The 17,267-nt window shown below is 43.8% G+C and overlaps 1 protein-coding gene across 1 annotated transcript in view; it reads left to right on the top strand.

The window, feature by feature from the left end:
• USP12 (ubiquitin specific peptidase 12) overlaps positions 1 to 17,267 on the top strand; it is a 107,180-nt gene that overhangs the window by 78,164 nt on the left and 11,749 nt on the right. Inside the window, exons 4-6 of the mRNA XM_047078065.1 lie at positions 1,596 to 1,825; positions 7,555 to 7,631; positions 7,745 to 7,828. Coding sequence (XP_046934021.1) covers positions 1,596 to 1,825; positions 7,555 to 7,631; positions 7,745 to 7,828 — 391 coding nt within the window. The remainder of the gene's footprint in view (positions 1 to 1,595; positions 1,826 to 7,554; positions 7,632 to 7,744; positions 7,829 to 17,267) is intronic.

The raw sequence follows: 17,267 nt of genomic DNA, 5'->3' as shown, positions 1-17,267 counted from the left end.
ACCGACTGAGCCACCCAGGCGCCCCTCGCTCCATTCTTCACATTGTTGTGTTTGACTTGAAATCCAAGAGAGGTTAAGTAAATTGCCTATGACATGCATGTAGTTAGCGGTAGGACCGTGATAGGAATCCCAACAGTCTTGCTGTAGCAACTGCACCTTCAATCTGATACTTTTTAAAGGTCTTTCTGACGCCATGATTGAAATCATTCTTTTATTTTCTTTGAGTATACCTCCCCAGTGAACATTCTCACCTGTTCCCATTCTGTTTGTACCGTAAGTTTGCAAAGGAAGACGGTATTCCATTTTACAGACCAGAAAATTAAGACGGTTTTGATTACCATGAGGTTGAATGTCTTTGCGTGTTTCTTCACCTTTCGAATTTAGCTTCTATAAATTGCTGATTCCAAGTCCTTTCCACACTTTGTATTTCCTTTGGCTCAAGCGCTTTCTGTGTTGAAGATGTTAATAACTTTTAGGTTTTATGGTTTTTTGTAAACCTCAATGATTTCTAATCCAGAGAATTTAACTTTATGCAGTCATAACTGTAGCTCTTCTAAAATGGAGTATTTTATCTTAGACTCTCCCAAAGTTTTCTTCCTAATTTATACTCTTTTATTTAAAATATGTTAACTGTCATCATCCTGGAATTCGTTAAATGGTCCTCGAGGATCCATCAAGGTAAAATTTTCCTGACCCGGTGCTTCCTGCACGTGTTTGACTAAGCCGCAGGCGTCCGTCTGTCCGTGCGTGGCTAAGTCACCCCGCCTGCTGGAGTCGGGACTGCCTGGCTTGCATCTTGGGCCTGCATTTCCCAGCAGCGTGACTTTTCCTCTCTGATCCCCTTCCCTCATTTGAAGGATAACCATAACGATGTCGCAGCGGTGTTCAAAAGATCCAGTGGGACACCGCCTGTAAAGTCCTTACCTTTCAGTGTCAGGTTGTGTCGGGTCAAGCGCAGGATAAAGCAGTATTTCCATCACGTTTACTCATTTGTATAGCTGCGGGGGACCTGTCACCTTTGGAAGGGCCTTATGGACCGTCTGGCTCGAATAGGTCATTGGTGACACCACTGTTTCCTGGACCTGACTGCAGCTCAGACTCGTCTGGAGGACCTTTGAAAAGTCCCGGGTCCCAGCCTCCCCCCCCCCCCCCCCCCCCCGACTGAATCCCGAGGATGCGCAGCCCAGTGATTCAGAATTGCAGCACACTTTCTGTGTGGTTCTTAAGCATTTGGCTTCCCGTTGGCAAGAGGTTGTCCAGTGTCGGTTTTACAGCTTGCCACGTCGTAATATTCATGGAATAATACAGCGGTTTCTGGTCCCTTCCATATGTTATGTAAACGTTCAAGGAGGGTTTTGCCCTTTTCTCATGGATCGGTTAGTATCGTTTCTCTAAAAGGAAAGTTCTCATCTCAACTGTCTTTTCTCCAAATTTAGTCCTATTTCCGTATGTGAAAGATCGTCTGTTTCTTGTATATGACCGACAATGCCAGACGTTTGTGTTGGTTCTGATAGACCACGAGATTCTCGTTTTAAATCTAGTTTTAATGAAGTTACTAATTCTGAAATAATACCCTAATGTATTTTTGGTTTTAGAACTTTTTGACAACTACATGCAACAAGATGCCCATGAATTCTTAAATTACCTACTAAATACAATTGCTGATATCTTACAAGAAGAGAGAAAGCAGGAAAAGCAAAATGGCCGTTTACCTAATGGTAATATCGACAGCGAAAATAACAGCAGCCCACCAGACCCAACGTGGGTTCATGAGATTTTTCAGGGAACATTAACAAATGAAACCAGATGTCTTACTTGTGAAACCGTAAGTATATCATAAAATTTTAGAGGGAGCAAATTTACTTCCTTTTTACCGAAAGTTCTTTGGAGGATGAGTGAGAGTGGAACGCGAGGCTGGAATTTCTTAGGTGTAGGATGAACAAAGACTAAAGATGTACCTGTCACTTGAAAGGGATCTGTCTACGCTTTTTCCATAATGTTGCTTATTAACAGTGAATACCTGCGATGACAGAAAAAGTTAACTTCCTGCAGTTTCGGACCACAGTTGACCCTTGAACAATAGGGGGTCGAACTTCCTGGGTCCACCTGTTTGCGGATTTTTTTTTTTTTTTTTTGGATACAGTACTGTAAGTGTATTTTCTTCATAACGTTTTCTTTTCTCTAGCTTACTTTATTGATATCACGATACGTATACAAAGTGTGTGTTAATCAACTGTTTACATTATCGGTAAGGCTTTTCTGGTCAACAGCCGGCCGTTAGTAGTTAGCTTTTTGAGGAGTCGAAAGTTACGCCCAGATTTTCAACCGCAGCAGGGGTGTGGGTTGGGGAGTTCGGTGCCCCTGACCCCCCTCTGCATTGTTCAAGGATCAACTGTGTTTGATTCTGTTTCAGTAGAAGAGGCCAGAGAGCCGGGTTCTGGAAATTCTATGTCTGTGTGTCAGGCAAGCCCATAAGAAACTTACAGTTCAGGGAGGCACATGCGTCTGTTTTTCCTTTCCCTACAGTTATGTGTCTTGTTGGAATAAAAACTAAAGCGTATTTGTTATACTCCGCGGGGAAGGCACCCGCTTGCTGGATACTTTGCAAAGAGGAGCAGTAGGGAGGAAGCCCAAAAATGGATTCCACTGGATTCCACTGGATTCCACATGGGATCGGATAACTCAGTCCTTTTGTTATGTCCTTACCTTGTTACCTCATTTCTCACTTGAGGAATGAAAGATCAGACTCTTGTTTAATCAGGCATCCATTACTCCGTTTGCCAGTTGAGCCAACAGTGTCCTTCACGGCATTTCTTCCCCTGCAACCGAATCTGGTTAAGAGTTTGCTCGAGCGGTGTGCATTTCATATAGTTGTCATGTTTTCTCTAGCCGCCTTTAATCTGGAACATTCCCATAGTGTTTTTGGTCTTTTATGACATTTGTTTTACATTTTAAAAGAAGATGTGCCTCCTTTTTAAAAACAGTTGAACATTGTTCTTACGGAGTTTGCCTGATGCTTCCTTCTAATTAGATGCAGGTACGTTCTTGGCTGGAGTGGTCAGTTAGTGTTGTGTCCTTCTCAGGGCATCCTGTCTGGGCACACAGTACCCACCTGCCTCTTGATGGGGAAATTAACTTTGATCTCCCATTCAAATTGTTGTTCAGTTTCTCCGCTTGGTGATGACCGGCCTTTATGCCCTTGTAACTAGTGGGCAGTCTGTGGGGAGACACAAATACCTTGTTCTTCATCAAAATCTCCCCTAGGATCCAGAATCCACTGAGGATTTTTGCCTGACTCAGCCTTCAGTATGATGGTTGTACTACTAGTTTTAAGAGGAGAGGAGCATCGTCCAGGGGAAAAGAGAGTCCACGGCGAGAAAAGATCAGATGTTTTATGGATGTTTGGAAGAATAACATAGTTCCTTGGTTGACTAGATCAGATAAACTTACACTGGCAGAGGCTAATAAGGAACTGTATTCTTCTTTTTTAATTAATAGACTTCAGAAGAATGGAGTGGAAAGTACAGAAAGTTCCCAAATACCTCCTCTCCTCCACTTCCCCCTGTTATTAACATCTTGCACTACTGAGGTGCATTGGTTGCAGTTGATGGGCCAGTAATTGATGGGTACATTATCAACTAATTCTGTAGTCCATATTTTAGTTCACTCTTGGTGTCATCTGTTCTGTGGTTCTGTTTATTTGTATAATGACCCGTGTCTTTCACTACAGTATGATACAGAGTAGTTTCAGTGCCCTAAAAATCCTCTGTGCTTCACAGATTCACCCCTCCTTCCTCCCCAAATCCCTGGCAACCATCGGTCATTTTACTGCCTCCATAGTTTTGACTTTTGCAGGGTGACACGTACAGTTGGAATCGTAGATATGAGCGAGGCCTTTTCAGATTCTCCTTTCTCTTAGCAATATGTACCTAAGGTGTCTCCATGTCTTTTTGTAGCCTGGCAGCCCGTTTCTTTTTACCACGGAATTCTGTTTCATCATGTGGACATGTCACAGTTTATCCATTCACATACTGAAGGCCGTCTAGGTTGCCTCCCACTTGTGATGATTATTGCTTTGTCTTCTCTGGGCCTCTTGCCTCTCCATGTAAACTGTAGAATCATAAAAGATTCAGAAACTGGTTTATTATCCATAAAATAATGTGCTGTGATTTTGAATGGATTGTGTTGACTCTGTTGATCAAGTTGGGCAGAACTGAGTTCTTGACAATGTTGAGTCTTTACTGTCCATTTACATGGACTCTACATTTATTTACATCTTTCTTTCTTATGGAAGAAGTCATCTTGTCGTTGTCCTCGTGTTGATCTTGTACATACTTTGTTAGCTTTGCATACCTAAGTGTGGGGGTTTTTTGTTGTTGTTCTTTTGTCTTTTGTTTTGTTTTTGGTGCTAATGTAGACAGTAGTGCGGTTTCTTTCTCTTAAAGCAAATAGTGATCCTTGTGATTCAACCATGAATAAAAAGATAGGCTCTTTCAGTGGAACCCTAACCAATAAAGATGAGGACTGTTGACTGTTGATTATGCGTTCATCTTTTGTTTTTTTTTTTTAAATTTTTTTTTTTTTTGAACGTTTATTTATTTTTGGGACAGAGAGAGACAGAGCATGAACGGGGGAGGGGCAGAGAGAGAGGGAGACACAGAATCGGAAGCAGGCTCCAGGCTCCGAGCCGTCAGCCCAGAGCCCGACGCGGGGCTCGAACTCCCGGACCGCGAGATCGTGACCTGGCTGAAGTCGGACGCCCAACCGACTGCGCCACCCAGGCGCCCCCATCTTTTGAACTATAACCAGAGCTCTGCAGGGTGATCATTGTCAACGGTGTGATTTTAGTTAATGAAAGGACACAGTTGTAGTAAATAAAATTCTCTTTTGTGAATCCATTTTTATTGGTGAACCTCTTTCACATCAAGCGAAAGAGGTTTAACTGAATGCTTAAATGCGTTAACATCCGTGTGGGTGTTTTTGGGTTAGAGTAAGGATTACTGTTCGCTGTTGTGGCCATTGCAGTCAGAGCTGGACTGGGCAGTGTTTGATGGCAGGACTTGGTCTCAGGACTCACCTTTATTCGATCTGAGCAACTCCACTGGTTTTCACGTGAGTTTTATAGAGACATCTTCTAAAGAAAAATTCTGTTGTAGCTCAATTCCAAGCTTTAGGAAATACACTGAGCGGTGTTTCAATTGGAAGAGTGGGTAGAGTCAGACTTTGGCAGTCGGTTGGTGTTTGGTGTGATGAAATTTGGTCTGTGTTCGGAGACCTGTATGATTCATCCTCTTCCAGAAGACAGAAGATAGTTAAATTTGCTTAGCATGTTGGGAAATGTAGTTTTGGTGAAGCTGGCAGAGTAGATTTGGGACCCTGTGGAGATCTTTGGGATGCTGTGGTGCCAGGCCTTGGAAGCTTCTTTTGTAGACTGGGGACGATGGGGGATGAGGATTAGATGTTTTTGAAGGACAAAGTGATGTCACCCATCCTTGTTTGCTCAAATATTTATTTTATTCGCAACGGATGGCTAGTGATCCTTCCCCCCATTCTTTGCTAGGTCCTCCTGTGGCCTGCAGTCTATATTTGCAGATAGTTTCCCAAGAATTAAAGGTATGAATTGAGAATATTTCCTCAGAATCCCAGTCATTATCTTGCAGATTCAGTAAATGGTCATCAGTACCCCATGGCCTTTATCAAACTCAGCTAGAGGGATGAAATTGAGAATTTCTGAAGAGTGAATATGTATCATTTCTTTAGTTTTGCATAAATATTTAAGTGCCAGCCGGGCCGGATAGAAGATGGGTAGAGGTTGGCAGAAGGTGAGTAAGACATAGAGATCCTGATCTGCAGCTGCTCGTAGAGGAGTACAGGCCGGTAACAGGCAGACAATTCCAGGCCAGTACGTTACGGTTCAGGGAAGCACAAGAGCCCCCGCGAGTCAGAGAACAAGGAGACCTGACCTCTCCACGTAGGAGTGGGCTTCTTGGAGGAGGCAGTGTTTGTGTGGCAGGTGTTGGTAACGCGGTCGTTAATACCCCAGTTGGTTAGGAGGCTGGGTCCCTGTAACAACTCTGCCTTCTGATGGTTTCTTCTTGGCCTCATTCCTTGTCTTCTGTTTAGTCTTTAGATGTGGGTGTCCTCCAGGCTTTCACTTGGGGCGGCTTCTCACTCTGCATCGGGAGGGTCGCGGTCCGTTTTCGTTACCGCCTGTGCTGATGACTCCCCACCCACGTCTCCAGCTTAGACTGCTTCTCTGGGTCTCCCACATCCTGGGTGTGACCTGACGTTAGAACATGGGAGTCCGCAACAAGCAGACGTGTTTACAAACAATTTGCAAGTTAAATAGTGCCCCACTCGGTGATTGCCTGGTACCAGCACGCTTGTGAACCCAAACATAGTAACTCAGATATATCCAGATGATCCAGAGCCTCCTTCTATATCATAAAGATGGAAGTGTAAAATGAAGACCGCCGAGGCAGCGCCTGAGAACCCGCAGACCTCGTTTTGACAAACACCAGGCTCTTAAATCTTCACTCCTTTCTGGCCTGCACGTAAAGCCGCGTGTTAGCCTGTCTCTGCCACGCCATCCTTCCTCCAAAACGGAGCTGATTCTTTTTCCTTAAGCACCTCACGTTCCCTTTCCTCTCTCTGTGCCATCTCCCTCATTCTTTCTTGTTCACTGAATCTTTCGTGACCCAGATCACTTATCTCACGGTGTGACTGTACCTTGTGCGCACGGTAAAAACGTACTCCTGTTGGCATAAGGACATAGTAGATGCGGCTCCAAATCCGTACAGCTACACGATGTATCACGAGTTACTGATGCCGAGCTCCTGAAACAGGTGCGCCGTTGAAGCAGGAGAGCACTTACCCCCCGGGGGTACGGCCGTGGTGGGTGCGAGGCTCCGCCAGAGCTCTGTTGCACGCTCACCCCGGGCAGAGAGTCGTCGAAGGAAAGAGCTAGGAAAAGCGACGTCTGCAGTTCCACCCTAATCCTGTTCAAACCAATGAGCACTAATTTTTTTTATCAGATGATTTAGCCATAATTCAAACAGAACCTTACGTTAGGTTTTTTCAGGGAAGGATTAGAAAAGGTCATCGGTGAAGATTGTAATTTGGCATTTTAGGCTATAATTATTTCCTTGAATGATAAAACAACACGGGCGTCAGGCCCTTGCCAAGCATCCTCATTCCGTCTTGGCCTGTGTGTGCGTGCGCGTGTGTGTTTTAAGTATCAGTGTATATGGGCAGTTTGTTTCGTGCTTGACAATAGTACCAAGATTCGGGAAAGTGATGGGATTTGACATCCTCGCCTCTGCCAGTAAGGGAATCGGTCCCAGATGTACTTTGCTGTTTAACCTGTCCACGTGATGAGAGTCGTTTACTCAGTGTCCCGTTGGATAATCCAGATCAAGGAGATTTCTTGTGAATTTGGGGGGGGAAAGAATTCTTCATATACCTACTACTAATAGAATGAGTTTAATTCTATCATTTCAGAGCAGTGATTTACTGATATTTTAAAAAATCAAAGGTAATTCCCTGTTTTTCCAGATAAGCAGCAAAGATGAAGATTTTTTAGACCTTTCTGTTGACGTGGAACAAAACACATCGATCACTCACTGCTTAAGGTAATTGTAGATGTATTTATGTTGAAATTTAATGAATGTCTTTGGTTTAGAATATTTTGAAACACACAGTTTTCCGGTATAGACAAAATAAATTTATTTTGAATTTTACACAGGGGTTTTAGCAACACAGAAACTCTGTGCAGTGAATACAAATATTACTGTGAAGAATGTCGCAGCAAACAGGAGGCACACAAACGGTAATTTAGAGTTTTTAAACTGTTTTAGTGATTTCTCTGGCAATGGATGTTATCGATGGGCTTTTCTAGCTGAAAGGGATGTGTGAAAATTTACACCGAGTAAAACTTTTGAATGTTATCGTTGAGCAATGAAGACGCATTAAGTTATCACCAGATCAACGGTATTCCACTCTCCACCCTCAGGCCACTTTCTACACTTGTTTAACAATCCTAAACCAGTACGGTTAAAATATTTGACTTTGAGGCTTTGCTGCCTGTGTAGCTTTTTCCTTGGTGGGGAGAGGTAGGGGGAGCTGTACCCGAGTTTCCGCTCTTCCCACATAGGATGTTGCACCTTCTCTTCTTTGGGATTCGGTATCAGGGAATGGAGTCGTCATCATCATTCTCGTTACCTTACTTCTTACTTTGAAACAATCTCAAAGTCAAAGAAAAGCTGTATGAACCATACCAAGAATGCTATTTTACCCTAAATCGTTTGAAAATAAGGTCCTGGTGTGATGTCCCACGATCCTGGACACTTGAGTGGCCATTTCCTACCAACAAGGAAGTTTTCCCATGGCCGTATTCACCCACACGGGGAAAGTCACACTGACACGCCACTGTTCTCGTAGACCTTATTTTATTAGCGCAGATGTCCCGGTAATGTCCTTTATGGAAAAAAGGATCCAGTCCAGAAACATACATTACATTTAGTATTTGTGTCTCTTTAGTCTCTACATTTGGAACAGTTCTTTAGTCTCTTGTTGACTTTAAAAATCTTGAGAGTTTTGAAGATTACCGATTCGTTCTTTTATAGACCGCCCTCTTTGGGGTCCTCTCGTGTTTTCTTAGGATTAGGTTCAGGTTATGTATTCTGGGTGGGAGTCCCCCAGAAGTGATGCTCTCTTCTTCCCATTGTATCCTCTTAAGTGACACATGGTGTGTGGGGGTCCCTAAGACCACTCCGGACACTCACTAGAAGGACTCACAGGACTCCGTGTATGTAGTCATGCTCACAGCTGAGACTTATTACAGGGAAAGGTGACAAAGCACGTCAGCAAAGCAGAAAACCAGGTGAGCTTCCGGGAGTCCAGTCCCAGGGAGTCACGTGGGCGTACTTCACTCCTCTAGTGTTGAATGTGACGTGGGAAAAGTGTTTTCTGCTAGGGAGGCTCATTATAGACTCAGTGTCCAGTGTTTTAAACCGAAGGCTAGGCGCCGTCTGCCCAGCATGTACCAAAATTCCAGACTCTCAGAAGGAAAACAGGTGTTGAGCATAAGCCATATTGTTTGTTCAAACAATTTAGGCGTGTTGAGACACGCTTATCATTTAGGGACACTCCTCAAATCCAAATTCTCATAGGATCTCCAAGGATCACCCTTATAAGCAGACCTTTCTAAAAGAAGTGTTTTTTTTAAGCGTTTATTTATTATTGAGAGACAGGAGGGTGACAGAGTGTGAGCAGGGGAGGGGCAGAGAGAGAGGGAGACACAGAATCCGAAGCAGGCTCCAAGCTCTGAGCTGTCAGCACAGAGCCCGATGCGGGGCTCGAACCCCCAAACCGCGAGATCATGACTTGAGCCGGAGTGGGACACTTAACCAACTGAGCCACCCAGGGGCCCCACAAGCAGACCTTTGTAAAGACAGTCTGAAGCCTGCTAGGTTAACCCTTTTCTGCACATCCCATTACTGGTGCTGTTATCTTTGAGCACTTGATTAAGGGGATGTCTCCCAGAGTTCTTCACTCTTACGCTATGTTTTTGCTCATGTATAATTCATAAGTATTTTGTGTGGAGGTTATTTTTAGATTGTAAATACACCCATTCCTCATCAGACTTCTAATATTTTTCATTTTCAAATCTCAGTTTGGACTCCAGGGTTTTTTTTGTTTGTTTTTTTTCAGTGGGTTATGATCCGTTGCCATTCTTACTTTTTTTATGTGCAAATGATCCCCGATTTGGCCAGCGGGAACCCCTTCAAGCTGGTGCCTGTGTCTTTATGACATGTCCCCTCATCCTTGAGTGTTTCTTTACTTTCTGGCACCACAAGATACTCCTGGCTCATTTTCTCATTTTGTACTTGCCTTGCCCCCACTCTGGTCCAGCCATTTCTCCAGAGAGACCTGGTTCCTTTGAGGAGGAGAATGATGTTTAGAAAGCAAGAGTTTGATAGAGGTGTGCTCCCTACTATCGGGATGTTTCTGTTCTCGAGCCCCCTGGGTGAGCAGAGCTGGAGGGTGGGCGTATATGCTCACATCTATACCTGTTTATCTTGCCTGTTGATCTTTCCGTATTAGAAAACCATAAATTCCCAATTAAATTCCCAATTTCACATCTGTATCTGTGTATCTTGACTGTTGATCTTTCCGTATTGAAAAACCATAAGTTCCCAATTAAATTCCCGATTTCACATCTGTATCTGTGTATCTTGACTGTTGATCTTTCCGTATTGAAAAACCATAAGTTCCCAATTAAATTCCCAATTTCACATCTCTACCTGTGTATCTTGCCTGTTGATCTTTCCGTATTGAAAAACCATGAATTCACAATTAAATGCCCAATTTCAGCCAACACCATAGGGTCCATTCTAGTTTTCTCCTTTTTCATATTTGTGGTTTCCTTCTCTGAAAGTAAAAATTGGCTCCCGTTATCTTTCTGTATTTATTTAATTGTTCAGTGACCCTGTAGGTGACCGGTCTTCTCCCTCCACCGCCACCATGCACACATGTCATACAGACATGCTCTTTGCTCTGCTTGGGTTTCCCCTCTCCCCTGACGGCACAGCCGTCTACCTAGTACGGCCCCACCTGACGGTTGAACTGAAATGTTCATGAAAAGAAGAACTTAGGTTTTTAAATGATTATCTTTTTGTTTTCATTTTGGACACAGATACATTTATTAGGAAGGGAGGGGTTTTAGGTAGTGGACACAGGTGATCAAAGCAGATGACTCATTGTTCTCTTCTGTTAGTGAAGATGATTGGGGTGGGTACCTCACAAAAGTTGGGGAGAGGACGGATCAGATTAATCCTGAAAGTGTAGAAGGTGTCTAAGACTTGGTTAAGGAAGACAGAGTCAAGGACTAAATGTAACTAAGAGGAATCCGACTCGCGAACTTCTTTGGCCACATGGAGGAAGGCGTATCCGTGAGCCTGGCTGGTCTTCGTACAGAATGACAAATAACCATATACGTGAGTAATTAAAGATGGTTTACAAACTCAAGCTGTTTGTTTTGCAGACATCCATGAGATTTTAATATATCATTTAATATGAGGTTTTTTGTTAATATACATGGGGAATATATATATATATGCTCTGTAAAGAAATTAGAAAATATAGGTAAGTATACATCAATTAAGAATCATTATGAAAGCGCTGTTAACATTTTTGTGTATCCTGGATTTTTGAAGGGTGTCTATATGCACACATGTAATTCTGCAATGGAATCAAATTTTTATATGCAGTTTTGTAGCTTTTTTCACTTAATAAATGACAAGCATGTCACTAAAAGTATATTTTTACATCATTCTGAAGAGGTGCTCCATAGACTTTTTGTATTGGGCGTACCATAATATACCATAATCTGTGAACTGTGTTCACGGCTAAATCTAATAGCTTAGATTGTTCCCATTTTTTTTTTTTTTTTTTTTTGCTGTTACATTGCTTTGGTGAACATGCATATTTTGTATGTATATGCCCACCAACAGACACATTTTCACACAGTTTTTAGAGTATTTCTGTAGGATAAGTTGCACGTTAGTTTACAGAAAGACAGCAATACAGAAATTATCTATTTTCTACTAGGATCTAGCGTCAGCCCTTCTGATAACTTGCGTTGTAATATTGAGCAAGTCTCATTTAATCTTTTTGGGTCTCACTTGCATTAGTTGACATCTACCAGCTCTTAGTCTCAGACTAAGAGAGTAAGATTGTGTTGGATATACAGATCATAGTTCTTATTAAAGAAACAAAAACCAGTTTGACTTTAAAAGGTTTCAGTCTGGATGAAGTACAAAAACCACGGGATCATCTCAGTGGACACAGAAGAAGCATTTGAGAAAATTCAACACCCGTCCATGATAAAAACACTCAGCAAACTAGGGATAGAAGGAACATACCTCAGCATAATAAAGACCATCTCTAACAAGCCCACAGCTAACATCAGAGCCAGTGGTTAAAAAAATAAGAGCTTTTTCTCTAGGATCAGGAACAAGACAAGGATGCCTAGTCTTGCCATTATTCAGCATAGTATTAGAAATCGTAGCCCGGGCAGTTAGGCAAAAAAAAAAAGAAAAAGAAAAGGCAATAAAAGGGAAAGGAAGAAGTCAGATTATCTCTGTTCACAGATAACGATCTTATTGACAGAAAACCCTAAAGATGAAACAACAACAAGAAAAAAACCTTGTTAGAACTAATCAATTCAGCAGACATGCAGATACGAAATCAACATGCAAAAATCAGTTGCATTTCTGGGCACTAACTGAACAATCCAAAAAGAAAGTTAACAAAAGAATCCCATTTACAGTAGCATCAAAGGGAATAAAATACTTAGAAATGGACTTAATGATGGGGGCTAAAGACTTGTACCCTGCAAACTATAAAATATTACTGAAAAATTAAAGAAGATATGTACAAGTAGATGGAAAGATATCTTGCGTTTATGGATTGGAAGACTTAATACTGTTAAAATGGTCATACTACCTAGAAGAGTCTACAGATTCAGTTTAACCTCTGTCAAAATCTCCATAGCAGTTTTTGATGAAATAGGGGAAAAAACACCCAAGATTCATAGGAGAAATCTTGAAGGACTCTTAAAGCCAAAACAATCTTTAAAGAAAACAAAGCTGGAGGCCTCACACTTCCTGACTTCAAAACCTATTACAAAGCTACAGGAATTAAAACGGCATGGACTGGGATAAAGACAGACCTATAGATCAATGCAAAAGAGTAGAGAGCCCAGAACTAAACCCTCACTCGCATGGTCAGATGATCTACAAGTGCGCCAAGGCCGCATGATACAAAAATAGGGGAAGTACACAGTCTCTTCACCCGATGTTTTGGGACCACTGGATATCCATGTGCAAAACCTTACCTTGTACCATGTACAAAACTTAATTCAAAATGGATAAAAGACCTAAACATACGACCTGAAACTATAAAACTCCTAGAATAACGGATAGTCTTCATGACCTTGAATATGGCCATGATTTCTCAAATAGGACACCAAAAAGCACAAGCAACAAAGGCAAAAGTAGACAGATGGGACTTTGTCAAACTTAAAAATGTATGCGTAACATAGGGAGACGATAAATGGAGTGAAAAGGCATGAATGGGAGAAAATATTTGAAAACCAATACGTGACAAGAGGTTAATAACCCAAAATATATCAAGAACTCGTACTGCTCAGCAACAAAAACCAGGCAAAGAACTTGAGTAAACATTTCTCCAAAGAAGATAAACAAATGGCCGCCAAGCATATGAGAAGATACTCAACTAAAGCTAATCATCGGGAAAAGGCACATCAGAACTACAGTGAGGTATCCTTTCACACCAGTTAGGACGGCCTTTATTGGAAAGTGAGAAAATAAGTGTGGCGACGATGTGGAGAAACTGGAGCCTCGTACACTATTGGTGAGACTATAAACTGGCATAGCTGCTATGGAAAACAGTGTGGAGGTTCCTCAAAATACTGAAAATAGAACTACCTTATGATCTCGCGTTCCTTCTTCTAGATATATATCCAGAAGGATGGAAAACGGTGTCAGAAGAGATGTGTGTACTCCTGTGTTTATTGCTACATCGTTCACAATAACCAACGGGAGGAAACAGCTTAGATGTCCATCTGCAGATGAGCGGATAAAGAAAATGTGGGATGAACATAAAATGGGGTATCATTCAGCCTTAACAAGGAAGGAAATCTTGTCACATATAACATAGATGAATCTTGAGCATATCATGTTAAGTGAAGTAAGCCGGTCACAAAAAGGCAAATTCTGTAGGATTCGAGTGATCTGAGGAATCTAAAGTAGTGACATTCTGAGAGACAAAATAACATGGTGCTTGTCAGGGTCTGCGGGGAGGGAAGAAGAGGAGTTATTCAGCGGGTGTAGACTTTCAGTTTGCAAAGTGAAAATTTGGCAATTTTCTCCACAGTTCTGGAGATCTGTGGCACAACTGTGTGCTTATAGGGAACACTGCCATACTCTCTGTTTAAAAGGGGTGAAGATGGTAAAGTTCATATGTTTTTTACCACAATAGAAAAATGCATGTGATTTGGCTTTCATTCGGAATCTGTGTTTGTATTAACGTAAAGACAGTGTCTTCTTTGCAACCAGCCGATCTTGGAACAACGTCGAAGAACGATTTCTGGAAATGGTGCCCTAAAATAAGTATTCCGTGATCAAATGAATTTGCTACATAGTAAAATTTCCTCTTCATTGTTTATTCATGCTTCATATTGTGGACTCTGAGGAGACCCACAGAATAGAAGAAATTTATCTTTTTATCTTTCATACAGAATTCGTCCGCACATTGACTCCTTTCACGTAGCACCCCTGTATAGCACAGTCCAGGAAAAATACGAGGTTGGTAAATGTGGATGAGACAGTCCCGAGCTGTCACCCAGTGGGAGGATAAAAGCATAGGGTAGAAGCAAGGTGATGAAGCCGGGGAACTGGAACGAGAGGATTTGATGGCCTCTGGCGTTGTTTTAGGTGCTGTTTTCCTGTCCTCCGGGCTGGGAGTGCCGCTTGCGATTTTAAGGAGCACTCGCCTGTCACTCCCCTCTCCCTGAGAGCGGGATCTGATGACGAGTGACAGTGGGGAGCTGAGCCAGCCTGACCAGCTCTCCACTACACACCCCTCCTCGCTCCCCTCCCTGTACTCTCTCCCCTCCCTGTACTCTCTCCCCTCCCTGTACTCTCTCTCCCTTTAGGCCACATTCAGCCGAGCCCGCCTCCAGGCCCACCGCTGTCCGCGGGCGGTGCGGCGTTGAGGACGACTCACGCAGTGCCCAGGTGACTCAGTATCTAGTTGTGGCCGCTGCCTGTCTCTGTCCACCCTGATCTGGTGGTAACTGAGGTTCTTCCTGTTCCTGAGGCCAAGTTCTTCCCTTCTGCTCGGTTTCCCTAGCTAGATGCATATCGTTTTTCTGCGTGTGCAGGTTCTAGTCACGGTTAGTATCACGTCGGGAGTAGTCAGCCCTTTCACACACACCCTGTCTCCGTCTGAGACTGCCGTAACAAAACCCCATAGACGGGGCGGATTATAAATAGCAGAAATGTACCGATTCGTTCGCATTCTGGAAGCTGGCGGTCCAGAATCGAGGCACCAGCATGTCGTGTTCCGGTGAGGGCCCTCTTCGTGGTCCCCAGCAGGTGCCTTCCTGCGTGGTGGAAGGACTCCCGCAAGCTCTCTAGGGTCTTTCATGAAGACACTAATCCCATCTGAGAAGGCTCCACCCTCATGGTGTAAGCACCTCCCGGAGGCCCCACCTCCTAGAACCGTCACGTCGGGTATTGGGTTTTGAACATGAGTTTTGGGGGGACACAGGCATTCAGACCGTAGCACCCCCTCCCCCATTTGGAATCCTCCTGAATCTGACCCGTGTGTCCGGTTGCCTAGGTCCTTCTGTCTTTTGACAGGTTGATGCTGTCCGGATGCGCGCCTGGAAGCATCTCCAGGTAGCGACCAGCACTCTTCCCCCCCACCCCCGGTCGGGGCACTCTGGATCTGCCCTGTCCCCCGACCTGCCTTCGTTGATGACACCCACTGGACTCAGGCTCCGTCGGGTCCAGCTCTCCTCTCGGTGCTCCCCACTCAGTCTGGTGTCTTCCTCACGTGCAGCATAACTTCTGTTTCCCTGTCACACTCAGCCTGACCTTCCCCAGTTAGGCCTCGTTGACATGACAGTCCACGAGAAGGTGGAATTTTCTGTCTGTACGATGACGAAACTCTTCTGCGTGCTCAAGACTCCTCTGCCAACAGAGTTCCATTAAGTTCTTAATGTGCTTGCGCTGATGGGATGTTAAAGTTGTCTGGGGTAGAGTTTGCATATTAGTGCCCTCTGGCCCGCAGTATGTGTGGACCTCTTTGCTTGGCTCCCACCGTTTACACAAATGGGAAATTTTCCTTTAAAAAATGGTTTCTGGCCATTCTTGGGGAATCTCCAAACAGCAGACAGCTCTAGAATATGGAATTCGCCTTCGTGGTGCCCCCCCACCCCTTGCCTGCAGCAGAGTGGCCGGTATGCTAGTCAGGGAGTGGCCTCAGGGCCCGTTCTCCGCCACCCCCGCTCCTTTGGGGCGCCTTCACGCTGGCTCTTCTTCAGAGGACTCCTCTGGGGCTGGGGCTACCACGGAAGGAAGCTTCTGGGAATTTCTTTAACCTGTGACCTGTGACCGGCAGGTGAAGAAGAGAGTGTGAAAGCCCAGTCACCTCGCCGCGGTCCAGAGAAATCTGCGGCGAGATTCAGAGTCCGGGCAGGGTTTCCCCGAGGGACCAAGCTGGAGCTGCTCTCTCTGGGCTTTTTCCTGAGACTGAACCCTCAGCTGGCTTCCTCCTCTTCCCTCTCCGCTTTCCTCACTCGGCCCCCAGAGCAGCGCTCTGATAAATCTCGGGCACACGACTTCTTTCGTCAGGGTCTGCTCGCTGGGTCATGGGGGGCCCCAGGTTGAGAAGATGTGCCCGCCACCCCTTCTGACAGTGGCTGCTGTAGGCATTGACTTTGTAACCTGGTGTGTGACAAGGGCGATACATTTTTGCTAAGAAAATAGTATCTGCAGTCCGCTCATTCCTGGTCCAGAATATCCTGATTAGGTTGGAAGGGGACGTGCTTGTTTTTAAAAATCACATCGTTAGTAAGCATCGTTTTTCTGCGGAGATCTAAAATTTCCGGAAAACTGAAGTTGGGCTGAGGACCCCTTTCTTCCAGAGGAGAAATGGGCTCTATTAATATTTTAAAATGCTCCTTATAAATTTATGATTACTTTGTTAATTCAGGGACATAAAGGAATCTTTCCATTTTTGCAGTTACTGGTCTTTATTTACAAAGAACCTGAGGAAAAAACATCAGCGTTTCATATAGGAGGACTATAATATCATCGCCAAGGGAGGTTTATATGTTGCCGGATTCAATCTGCTAATGTTCTGTTGATTTTCACGTCTGAGATACCGTGAGGGATATTACTGGTCTGGGATTTTCTTGTAATACCGTTGTCAGGTTTTGGTACCGGCTTTCAGCTGGCCTCAGAAATGAGTTGGTGATCATTCCCTGTTTTATGAAGGAGTTTCTGTAAGACAGGTACAGGCACACCTCATTTTATTGTGCCCTGCTTTGTTGTACTTCGCTGCGTTTTTTTTTTTTTAACATATTGAAGGTTCATGGCATCCTTGCGTCGAGCAAGTCTATTGAGGCCCTTTTTCCAACAGCATCTGCTCACTTTGTGTCTCTGTGTCATATT

This window comes from Lynx rufus, unplaced genomic scaffold (genome assembly GCF_022079265.1).
Source record: "Lynx rufus isolate CCGP_SWC_20201006 ecotype Redwood Valley unplaced genomic scaffold, mLynRuf1.p SCAF_1, whole genome shotgun sequence".
NCBI classification, from domain to species: Eukaryota; Metazoa; Chordata; class Mammalia; order Carnivora; family Felidae; genus Lynx; species Lynx rufus.
The sequence above is the reverse complement of the archived record's forward strand: the minus strand, read 5'-3'. Positions and strand labels throughout refer to the sequence as shown.